The sequence below is a fragment of the Diabrotica virgifera genome, chromosome 10 (assembly GCF_917563875.1).
Source record: "Diabrotica virgifera virgifera chromosome 10, PGI_DIABVI_V3a".
Classification (NCBI taxonomy): Eukaryota; Metazoa; Arthropoda; class Insecta; order Coleoptera; family Chrysomelidae; genus Diabrotica; species Diabrotica virgifera.
In genome coordinates this window covers 66,287,762-66,300,368 of record NC_065452.1, presented here as the reverse complement: position 1 = coordinate 66,300,368, position 12,607 = coordinate 66,287,762, and the positions used below count along the sequence as shown (strand labels likewise).

At 31.4% G+C, this 12,607-nt stretch overlaps 1 protein-coding gene across 1 annotated transcript in view; it reads right to left on the bottom strand.

The window, feature by feature from the left end:
• LOC126878464 (guanine nucleotide-binding protein G(i) subunit alpha) overlaps nucleotides 1–12,496 on the bottom strand; it is a 67,451-nt gene extending 54,955 nt beyond the window's left edge. The window contains exons 1-2 of the mRNA XM_050641204.1: nucleotides 12,228–12,496; nucleotides 8,629–8,813 (exon numbers count right to left, since the gene is read on the bottom strand). Of these exons, the coding sequence (XP_050497161.1) occupies nucleotides 8,629–8,813; nucleotides 12,228–12,348 (306 nt within the window). The 5' untranslated portion in view covers nucleotides 12,349–12,496. The remainder of the gene's footprint in view (nucleotides 1–8,628; nucleotides 8,814–12,227) is intronic.
• Between the last annotated feature and the right edge of the window lie 111 nt (nucleotides 12,497–12,607).

The window sequence follows — 12,607 nt, the reverse complement described above, 5'->3', positions numbered from 1 at the left end:
TAAAAAGTATTCAGCAAAGAAATTTCCGGTGTGGTTTTCTCCAGATCTCAAAGTTACAATTATTCAGAAAAAGAAAGTTCACAAAGAATATCTGAGAACTAAATCCCCCACTCTCTTTAATGAGTTTTCTGCATTAAGGGCTCAATGTAAACGCTTAAAACAACAATGTTATTGTGATTACATTGCATTAACTGAATCATCTCTCAGGGATAATATTAGAAATTTTTGGAAATTTGTTAGTAATAAAAATAGAAAGCCTAATATACAATCAGTTGTACACTATAATAATAGAAAGATTTTGCACCTCTTAAAATAACCGCTGATTTTGGCTCCGCTATGGTTAACTTTATTAGGCATAACGATTACGGCAACGTTAAAAAGCAGAGTTTTGCAGCCTGTCAAGTAGGTTTTTCGTGTCATCGTTATCGTTATTTAAACATAACCTCACTTCACAACGTTATTGTAATTTTAAGCATATACTTGTAATAGTTTTTGATATTTTAATTTATAGGTCATCAAAATTAGAATCTATGTAAATGTAATTTTACTGATTTTTTTACATTCTGGCAACAAAGCAATTTAACCATTACTATAACGATAACGATAAGCACTACTTTAAACCTCCGTAAATTACGAAATCCCTTATGTTTAATAAAGATAATGGATCATATATTCGCTACTGCGCAGACGTAGTATAACGATAACCATAACGGAATTGCAAAATAAGAGGTGCAAAATCTCTCTATTATCACTGGTTCTAGTGGTACAGAAATTGTTAATTTGTTTGCTGCATACTTTTCAAAAACTTATAGCGATAGAGATTGTGTTTTACAGGATAATATTTTAATTTCTGGTGACATCAACTTATCACAATTTACTATATCTCAATTTGGCATTTCTATTTCGTCTATTTATGAAAAACTTTCCATTTTGGATAGCAACAAGGGGCCAGGTCCAGATGGTCTTCCACCTTCTTTTCTTAAACACTTAAGCTTTTTTACTTTCTAGACCTCTTTTTCACATTTTTAACCTGCCATTAAAGACAGGGATGTTCCCAGCCTACTGGAAAACTAGCTTTATTACCCCAATACTAAAATCTGGAGATAAGTCTCAAGTGAACAATTATCGTCCGATTAGCATTCTGAATTGTATTCCAAAAGTTTTTGAGAGCCTTGTGTGTGACTATTTGCCAGCAAGTTTAAAAGGCTGTTTTATCGACCAGCAATTTGGATTTCTCCCTAGCCGCTCCACTGAACTTAACCTATTGACATTTACCGACTTCCTTTTGGAATCTCTTGAAGGCGGCTTCCAGGTTCATGCTGTATACACAGACTTTACAAAGGCGTTTGATCGGGTAAATTACAAGATTTTAATCAATAAGTTGAGAGGTCTGGGTATCCAGGGTGAAGTTTTAGAATGGTTATTATCACAAATAGTATGTGTTCAAGGTTTTCAATCGTTTGAAATTAAGGTACCTTCAGGAGTGTCACAAGGGTCACATCTGTGACCCCTTCTATTCAATATCTATGTTAATGATATTACCTCCTGTTTCCACTTTGCTTTTTTCCTAATGTTTGTTGACGATTTAAAATTATATTTGAAAATAGAGAATGATAGTGACTATCAAAAATTACAATCTGACTTGGATCGGTTGAGCTATTGGTGTAATAGCAACGGAATGGAACTTAATGTTAAAAAGTGTCACTTAATGGTTTTTGGTCGAAATAGAACTCCTACAAATCATATATATATACTATTAAGGATTGTCCTTTAGACTCTGTATCTCAGATAAAAGACCTAGGTGTTGTGCTCGAATCCAGCTTATCCTACATCCCCCATATCTCATCTATTGTCTCAAAATCACTTCAACTTTTAGGGTTTATCAAACGTTGCGCTAAAGACTTTTTAAATATCCCATCCATAAAAATATTGTATTGTTCACTTGTGAGACCTCACCTAGATTACTGTTCATGTGTTTGGTCTCCACACTATAACACCCATATTCTGGCTATTGAGAGAGTTCAGCAAAAGTTTTTAAGATTTGTTGCATTTAAACAAAACAAGAGGGTTGATGAAATTAACTATTCTAATATAGAAAAGTCTCTCAACATAACCTCTCTCCAAATCCGACGCATGCATAAGGATCTCACAATGTTTTATAATATACTACACCAATTTTGGTCCTCAATTATTGGTGAAAATTAGCCTCCATGTTCCCAGTAGACAAACGAGGCTAAATCAACCTTTTTACATTAGACCCCATCACACTAACTACGGACACAACTCCTTCATGTCCAGAACCTGGAACTCCTGGCAAACTCCTAGGTTTGCTAACCAATATTTGGAAGGTTTAGATTGTTATAGTTTTCCAAATGAATGTAAAGCTCAGCTTAAAAACTGTGTGTGATAACTTGATATCCTTGTGTTTTGTACATTTTTTGTTAATGTTTGTTATTTAATGTTCCTAGTTTGTATGATTAAAATTTTTAAATTTACTTTAGGTTAGGTTACAAATCTCCTGTGATTAATGTTTATATTGTATTTTAATTATGTGATTGCACGTTGATAAATAAAATAAAATAAAAATTTGCGGTTGCAAAAGACTTAGATCCTTTATCCACTACATTATACAACTTATGTGTTAGAAATTGTAATCAGAAATCAGAATGAAGGTGAAAGAAACAACCATGAAAAATGAGCACCAGTGCATGGCATTTCGTCGGTGATGTGACAATACTTCATATCTGCTGTAACATGAGTTTTGTAGGAGACGAAAAACCTATTTTAGGGTTACCTCCTGTTTTCCTGTTTCATTTCAAATATCATATGAAAACAGGAGGTAACCCTAAATAAGGTTTTTCGTCTCTCCTACAAAACTCACTACTGTTACAGCAGATAGGAAGTATTGTCACATCACCGACAATTTGCTGATTATCTAACGATCCTAGCAAGAACCACCAAAGAATTAAGAAGAGTTGTAAAGAAAATTATTGAAGAAGCACAGAAATTCGGATTGGAGCTAAATGAAGACAAAACCAAATATATGATCATGGAAGGGATGGAAGAAAAGAAAGAAGAAGAAAACTTTAGTGTGAGGTCTGTAAGTGGTAAAAGCTATAGTTTTAAAAGGTTGGACAATTTTGAATACCTGGGTGTCGTATTTGTTTAAAATGAAAAGAGAATTTCGGGTTAAGTGGAAGAACTTCGGGTTAAGTGGAAGAACATTTTCTGTAAATGGCGACATTTCAGAAAATGAACTTCGCCCTTTATTTCTGAAAATAATATATTATGTTTTATATAAAAATGTACATTTCTATATTGAAGAAATAATAAAGACGATATTATTATTATTATTATTATTATTAATTAAGCAGTTTAAGAGCCCTATTGAACTCAAAATAGGTTTCTAGATAAGGCAAACTCAGATTATATAAAACAGTAATTAGACCCACAGTATCATATGCTTGTGAGGCATAGACATTAAATAGGAAGGAAGAAGATACTCTGGGGAAAGATGGGAAAGGAATATATTGAGATGTGTATTCGGAGGACCAAAGATAGAAGACAAGTGGGAGAGAAAAACCAACAACAAATTAATGGCTTTGTACTAGGGCTTCCTATACCGCATCAATTTCCAATCTCGCATGATGCGGGATCCACGGGATTTGCGGGACTAAAAAAAAGCGAAAAGTTTACTTCGAAAAGAAATTTACGATTTTGTAACGAGAATGAACTTCAGCATTTTAAATTCATCTGAGAGCAATGATAAACGAAGAGGCTGATCAAGTAAGAAACGCCAGAGGTTCCGTCATCGGGTTCCAATCTTGATCTTGCAGCAGGAGTTAGAGTTGCAACAGGATATTGTCAGCATGTAATGTACTTCGCCCGTCACCATCTCGAACTAATACACTTGAGTCCATTATGAAAAAAGAAATGACTATGAATCTGGGGGTCAACAGGAAAATATCTTACATTTACATAATATAAAGCCTTAAAAGCTTGAAAAATACCGCCGCCAAGTGTAGAAGCCAAAAGGGCATTTTCTGCTACTGGCTAAATTGCCTCTAAAATAGACAGTAGTTCGGCAGACGACAGTTTACATATGCTGTATTTCCTTCGCAAACATTTTCAGTTGAAAGCTTTAGCTAAATAATAGTAACCTATAGCTAGGTAATATAGCAACTAAATAAGTAAAGTAAACTACTTGCTTGAGTTTTAAAATATTGTTTGTCTATTTTTTGAAGAAAATAGATTTTTTGTTTTTTCAGTATTTGTTACTGTTTTTTGTGAAGAAGCAGTATAATTTGATTGATATCATACAAATAGTATTACGTAAATAAATGTGGAGCTAGTTTATTGATTCATTGTCTTATTTGGCTTATATAAATACGACTATTAAAATATATGACTGATTAAAAACAATCACAGAAAAGATCTAATAAATTTATTAGCTGAATTTAACATTAAACACTTTATTAATGTTCCCACCAGAATAACAAACACATCTTCAACATGTATTGACAATTTTTTTTTTAGTAGTTTGGACTTAAATAACATAGAAGTAGTTGACTCATTCCTCTCTGATCATACATATCAATTAGGCTCTTTCATTGTCCCGTTAATGCATAACTGTAATCATTCCTTTCAAACACGCAATTTTATGGAATCTAATATGGATGCTTTCCGAAATGTATTATCTAGGGAAACCTGGGATGAAACTTATTCGGCTATCACTTTCAATGATAAAATATCAGCATTTTATGGAACGTTTTTATATCATTACAACACAATTTTTCCTAAAATAAAAAAACCAGCCAAATTGTATAGCAAAATATGGAATCCCCAAGGAGAAAGAAAAAGGGTCGCCCAGCACAAACTTGGATAAGATCCATCATGGACGAGATAAGAAGTCAAGGAAAGTCTTGGAATGAGGTGAAGACCCTAGTGCAAAATAGAACCCGATGGCACGTTTTCACTGAAGCTCTATGCTCCACTTAACGAGTTCAAGAACATTATATATATAGAGGTGTTACATTTCAATAGGAATTTCATGGGACATCTAGCATACCTTGTTATAAGCGAAACCTCATAATATCCGCGTTTGTTATAGAGAGAATCCACTGTATTTAATTATACCAGAATATATCGATATATTGCATCGATATTTTTCTTCCGATATACAGGGTGTCCCCGAAAATAGTGAGTTCCTTAAAGGCATAGGTAGAAGGCATCATGTAGAGCAAAAAAGTCTTATAACATTTTTTTCTAAATTCCACTGTTTGAGCAAAAAATCAAAATACATTTTGGAATGCAAATTTAAATCTGACAACTATGTGCAGTACAAAAATCTAAATAAAGACAGTCACAACTTTAGTAAACATTATTGAACATTTTCTGTTGTAATTTCAGTTGTAACCTTACGAATTAAACCACAGTAGATAGTTACTTACTTATGTTAAAATAATAATGTATTTAAAATTTCCAGCTTTAATCCAAAACATTAATTAATTCAGATAATAGCAAATGCCATATTATTAAAACAAGAAATAGTTATTTTGCAGATATTAAGTACCTACATTAAGGTGAAAAAACGTCTCGTAAAAACGGGATTGTCCAGTTTTTTAACGATGGTACCGGGGGTCCCGAAAAAGTCTCCCGGGACGCCCAAATGTCCCGTATTTACGTTGGCATTATTAGAATATAATATGTGACGTTGAGTTGATGATTTTTGTTGCGTCTCTCTTCGATCCATCCAATAATCCTTTAAGTGGATAATATGTATGGTTTGTCCATAGAAAATTTAATATTTTTCAGCAAGGAATTAAAAAGATTGAAAGAAGTACAAAAAGTGTCATGGAAGTTAATGATGTATTGGAATCTATTCTCATAGTTTTGACCGGAAGAAAAAAGGAACAGTTCTTATCATTTAATGTAAAATCCATTTTTAAGTGTGGCAGTATTATGCAACAAGACGAAATTAACTTAGAACTGAAGTTAATGATTTTTATGAAACCTGCAAACTTACTGTATCTTGAAAAATAGAGCTTACTTTTCTCTACTTTCTCAAAGTTTAAATGGGTGCTTTGAAGGAGATTCCCAGTTGGAACAAATTGAAGAAACTGTGTGTTATTCGAATGAAAAAACCATTCATAGAAGTCATACTTTGCTACTTGATCAACTTGCACCATTAGGGGATTTGGTAAGTGAAAAAAATAAAGAATGAACTGATCAAGATGACAAAACTACCTCAGTATCACGAAAATGGGTTTGTTTTTTAAAACGCATACCAGACCAGGAATTTTTAAAGATATGCCAGTACCTATGTGTTTGCAATCCCTTCCCTGAACATTCAACGGACAAAGGAAAGGAACAATATGGGAGTGGATACTCTTTCTGTAATCTTGTAGGTAGTTATATGCCCAGTTGCACCAACAGACTGTAAAACAACTGATTTGCTAACCGTCAATTCGACGATTTAAATCAATGATCAATGATTATTTTTCAAACGAGTTGCACCATTCTAAAAAACTGTTGGTTTACAAACCGATAATGTATAAGTGGCAACATCGTATTAGTACAGATTATTTCATTCGAATCCGAGTTTGGTCTGTCAAAGATTATTGTCAAAGAAAGCTTTGTAAGGTTATGTTATGAAATTGAATTGCCAAAATAAAAACAGTCGATTATTCAAATAACCGCAGAAAATGGGCTGGTTACTTTTGACAGTTCAAAAACTGTCGGTTCCAATTGAGTAATAATTGGTGCAACATATTTTAAAATAAATGTACAATCCAAATAAAAAAATCAATCGTTTATCTGTTGGTGCAACTGGACATTTTTTAGTCTACAATTTAAAAATGGACTGTTTTAGTTTTTATACTTTATATTGGAAAAAGAAGAGGTTTTAAAATTGGTTGGAACGAAAGAAAAATATCTCCAATTAAAATCCTAAAGATCTTTTGATTCCTAAAATTTTAACTTTGACCAACAATTTAAGCTATCTTGTTTAATTACGTTTTCAAGTACCTATGTTATAATAAATAAGTATTAATTCCAAAATTGTTGTTTTAAATTAAATTACATATTCAAAGGAAAAATGAAAAGGATTTAGGTCACAAATTAGCTAAAAAAAGAATGTCTCAATAATTATGTCTCCATGCAGGCGCCTCGGTCAGACACCCCTTTAGTTGGAGTTCATCGCCCCAAACCCTTCATGGATATTACCTGTTTTTTCAAGTTTATAGTATCGTTCGCGGTAACGATTCCGTACTTGTCCAGGACAACTTCGCATGCGCACTTTAAAAATCGCATGCACACTTTAAAAAAGAGAACGCTCTTTTTTAAAGTGCGCATGCGAAGTTGTCCTGGACAAGTATGGAATCGTTACCGCGAACGATACTTATGATTTGGTCACCCTAACCTACATAGATGTCGACGACCTTGAAATAATAGTAAATAAAATAAGGTTGGATTATGCTAAAAACCTTAAGTCACAAACGATAATATTGAATAGTGCTTTGACTGCGGACGGCGACATTGTCAGATTAGTTAAATTTCTGTAAATAAAAATTCACGTATATGGAAAACAATGTAATTTTTTTTTGGAAACGGTTTTAGAAAAATATGTTACAGGACTTTTTTGTTTCTAATTGTGAATTATATTCATACCTTAAAGGAATGTACTATTTTCGGGGACACTCTGTATATTGTATATCGATATCTTCATTCAATGTATCATAATATGATATCATATATAATTTGTTTTTGCCATTCCTAATCAAGACACCATATTGGGAACTAGTGTTAACATTGTTCCAACGGTTAATGGGGTTTTCCCATAATAAATAAATAAATAAACATGTTTAAAAATATTTTCTTTAGACCACTGAATTATTTTACAATGGCATTATTTATTGTTTCAGAATTTTGTTTGATGTTTCTTAATTGTAACTTTATAATTTTTATTAGTTTTATAATATTTTTCCTTGGTTTTGGGCATAATAGGAGCTCGCTTCTCTGCCTTATTGGTTTAATAATAATAATAAATCTGGATAATAATAATTAGACACTAAAAGTATACGAGCAAACAAATTACTTCTTCTTATATGTCATGTCTTATTAAGGACAAACATATTTATATCATGTAAATAAACAGTAATAAATAAAAAATGCGAAAATAAAAAAAATATTTGTAAAATAATATTTTGATAACTACAAAAAATATGAAACTGCACAATTTTGTTACTTTCCCGGGTTTTATTTCCACAAAATTTAAGTAACAAGTGTTTAGATGTAATAACCACAAATTTTATCATATTATATCATTGCATCACTTGAAAGTGTAGGAGGAAAATATTTTGAAAGTGGAAACAAAAGTTCACATATATGTAGGTATACAAGGAAAAAGTATGAATCAACCACTTCATATATTTATGTACCAATAAAATTTCCCAGTTATAGAAGTGTTTAATTAGTAATAGTCAGTTTATGAATCACCAGTATGAGTGTAAATGGAATGGATGATAAAAATTCTTGGAATATGTTTACAATAGTGATAAGGCTAATAATTATGTAATTTGATATAACTACCCAGAAATTTCTAAAATACTAAATTTTTATAATACTTACAGCTTTATTAGGATCAGCAAAATCAATCCCCAATTGGCCCATAGCTCTTATTATGGCTATTAAACTTTGTATAGTATTGCTGTAAACAACGGGTCTATACTGTTCACATTCTTCTGGTGTGTATCCCAATTCATGAATTATTTTCATTTGCTTAACTATTGTACTTTTGCCTGACTCGCCAGCTCCTACAACAATATGGGCTTATAATAAGGAATACATAAATAAAATCACTAATAAAAATAGTATATTATTCAACAAGCATGTAATTACATGCGAGTAGAATACTATACTTTTTCTATGACCTTTTTTTTATTTTAATTAGTAAAAAATATAATTATCAACTACTCGAGATTAAAATTATCATTTACCAAAATAAATTTCATTTACCAGTAGTACACAGCTGAAAATTGGTTGCCTACTATTTCTTATGTTAATGTAAAAATACTGCAAGAAAGTCAATTTAAGCTATTCGTTTCCGATTATAAGCACAAATTAAAGCTATACGATTAATTATTATGATTAGTTATTAAAAAATATAAAGTTATGTATATCAAAGCAACAAAAATTTTGGTCTCATTTTTGAAGTAACTTTTTGCAAGTTATAAATAAACTCCAATAAACACAGCAAATACGCTAATGCCATGTCACTGTCATTGAAAATTATAAACGTCAAAATTCATAATAAACAAGATATAAAGTAAAAAATATACTGACCCATTGTTACAGTTAAAAATCCTTTTTAAGTTAATTATTAATTTAATATAATTATTGTATAAAATAAACAAGTTTAACCTTTAACTACCCGCGCATCAAGTTATAACATAACTACAAACGTGGCATACTTTATATGCCACAAGAAAATACACTTAAAAACAGTGGATTTGTTTATTTTTTTTGAAAAAATACACTCAGTTGTTTGTTATAAACCTTATTCGGCATCAGTGAATACTTGGAGTTTCTTCTCAGTAAGCCAATTGGGATTTATAACTGGAATCATGGAATAACTGGATTCCATGATAAATAAAATTACTAATAAAAAATTTTTTGAAATGTGATTTTTTACAGGAGAAAAAGTATTGTTTATAAAGAAAAATATATTTTGTGCCATAATGACTAAAAAACAATTGACATATGTACTTATATTACCACTTATATTAGGATAATCGTGGCGTATATTATCCACAACCGGAAACAACATATTTAAACTGTAAATTACAATCTTCCCAGAACGCTGATTATAACAAAACTAAAACCAAATTGTAAAGCACATTCCACTGATAGGTTAGAGAGATAAACAAGGTCAAAAATTAAATTTTTAAATATATTTGCAGTAGAATTTTTCTATCTGGTGTACAAAATATGCCAGTGCGTGTAGTTAAAGGTTAAGTAATTTCATTTATTAAAAGTGGAATTCACCACTTGAACCTAACTTCAGCCCTTGAGTAATGAACTATTACTCACAGGTAGAGAAATGGGTGTTATTATCTATTCAAAAATAGTGAATAATGAGCAAGTTACTAACAGGTCATAGAAAAATACTTATATAGTTACTAGCTGCTTATTATAGTTAGGTAAACTTTATAAGTAGGTATACATTTATATACACTTGAGTCCACGATACTTTACCTATGCGTCATTAATACCTGACAAGACAAAACATACATTTTATCTAGCATCATTCTCTTCCACGCATGAAACTAAAGACAAACCATCTAACACCTCTTCTCAAGTAAAAACACGTTATTTTTATGAAAGCTGTAGACTCAGTACCTCGAAAAGAGATAGGTAAAAAAAAGATATTATGGGATATTTTCAGACTTTACAAGTACAATTTGTGACATTTCTGGTTTGTTTACTTTTGTGGCTGTCAGTCTGTTGAATTTTTTGCTGTTTTTTTGGCGAATTTTTGCATTTTGAACTTTTTTATATCACACAAACAGTTGTTTTCACAACTAATTTTATATTGGAGTTTGAAATTTTATGGTAAGTGTATTTTTATTTTGCAATTAATTTTTACAAGATACAAAGTTAACCTAATTCACACAGTTAAGGAATGGTTGTGTTTAAGTTTCTGCCAAAGTGAATAAAATGACAAAAAGAAAATATGGTATTGAATTTTTTTATAAATTTAATGGTGCGCTGCAACAATGTTGTAAGCGACATATTGGGTCAAAGTGAGGTTTTAATGCAATATTATTGTACAGTAGAACGTCGATTATCCGAACGTCGATCAACCGAACAACCTCTTATCCGAACTCCCAACTTGTGTAAAAACTCGATTGAAAATGCCTAAATGAAAGCGTATTGTCCTTTCTATGAAATTTTTTAATGCTTAAAAATCTTCATTTTGTTGCAAATACAGCACTTTTTTGTTTAATTCATATCCTATTTGTCACTAAAGATATGTAAATAAGGCTTTCATTCGAATATGGATAAATAATATTGCTATATCAATACAGTTCGATTATCTGAAAAAATCGATTTTCCGAACATATCTGCCCCCCCAATTAGTTCGGATAATCGACGCTCTACTGTATATCCAAAGACCAATGCGAGCATCTTTCAATCTGGCTAAAAACATTTTGCCTTCCCTGAGTTTCTCGTACCGCAATGTTGGTATCCGTATGTTCATAAATAGCTTGTCAATACATTTTTTTCATCTCCTGCATAATCTCAATTCTGTCGCTTACAGCATTGTTGCAGCGCACCATTCAATTGTTTATTTATTTATTAATCACTAATGATATTAAAAGAATTTATTAAGCTACTTCAAATCTAGCTGTAATTCTGCAGCAAAATTTTAAAGCAAAACTTACATTTTGACATTCTATTTATTTGATAACAACAAATTTTATATTATAACCTAGCTGTTAAGTTTAGTAAATTTCCGACTTATTTCCTATGCTTTAAATGATGATGCACACTAAAGAACAGACTCAACTCATCGGCTTAGAGACACAAAAATGTAACTACATTTCACATTTTGAAGTTCAATCTACAAAATTGAACGTATCTTAGTGAGTTTCGTAGTTTTCGTAACTCCTCACTGGGGTTTTAGGTGTTCAGAAAGAGGTGTCACTCAAAATTAACTTATTAAGATAAGTTCAGTGGTGTAGATATCTCAAAATGAGACAAAATGTAGTTACATTTCTGTGTCACTAAGCTGACGAACTGTAGGTAAGTGGTCTGAAGGGGATATTGAAAACAAATTAATTTAAAAGTGATAGAATAAAATTACACTTGCAGAGTAATACAAGTAACACATACACTAGATTTAAAAATAACTTATAATATACACTAAACAACCATGTAAATTTATAGTACTTTTGACACTCATATAAATGGGATATCACAACTATACACAGAAAGAAGATACACAAGACAGTGTTCAAAAAGCTTAGTTGAAAATTTGGACTGGAGTACTACAGAATGATAAATAAATAATACAACAATTAAATAAAAAAAGTGGCATTATAGTCAGGAGCAAGCATGGATAGTCATAATAGTTTTAAAACAAACATGAATATTAGATTAGAAGTTGTTATAAAAACATAACATTTAATGTAATAGATAATATGTAATACAGGACTTCAACTTACCCAGTAGTAACAATTTCACTTCACTGGCAGCCTTTTCTCCAGCTGCTCGGAGATCCCGATCAATCTTTCTGGATCTAGCTAGAGCAGCTTTTTCCCCAGTTGTACTCACCGCACAACCCATTTTCTATTTGAATTTCTTCGATTTTTTCACACTTGTTGCTATTCCTTCAGATAAAACGACTCCACCCGCTCAGTAAAAACATTTCCGTTGTCGGTTAAAAAGTCACTAAGTCAATGGAATTCATAAAAACATTGGCGACAGAAATTTCCTGTTCACCGAACATTGCTACCAACATTTATTATTCACGCCTATATATAGGCAATTTGAAGACACATATAGCAAACTGTAGGAATCTGTATTGAAGTTCTATAATAGTGCA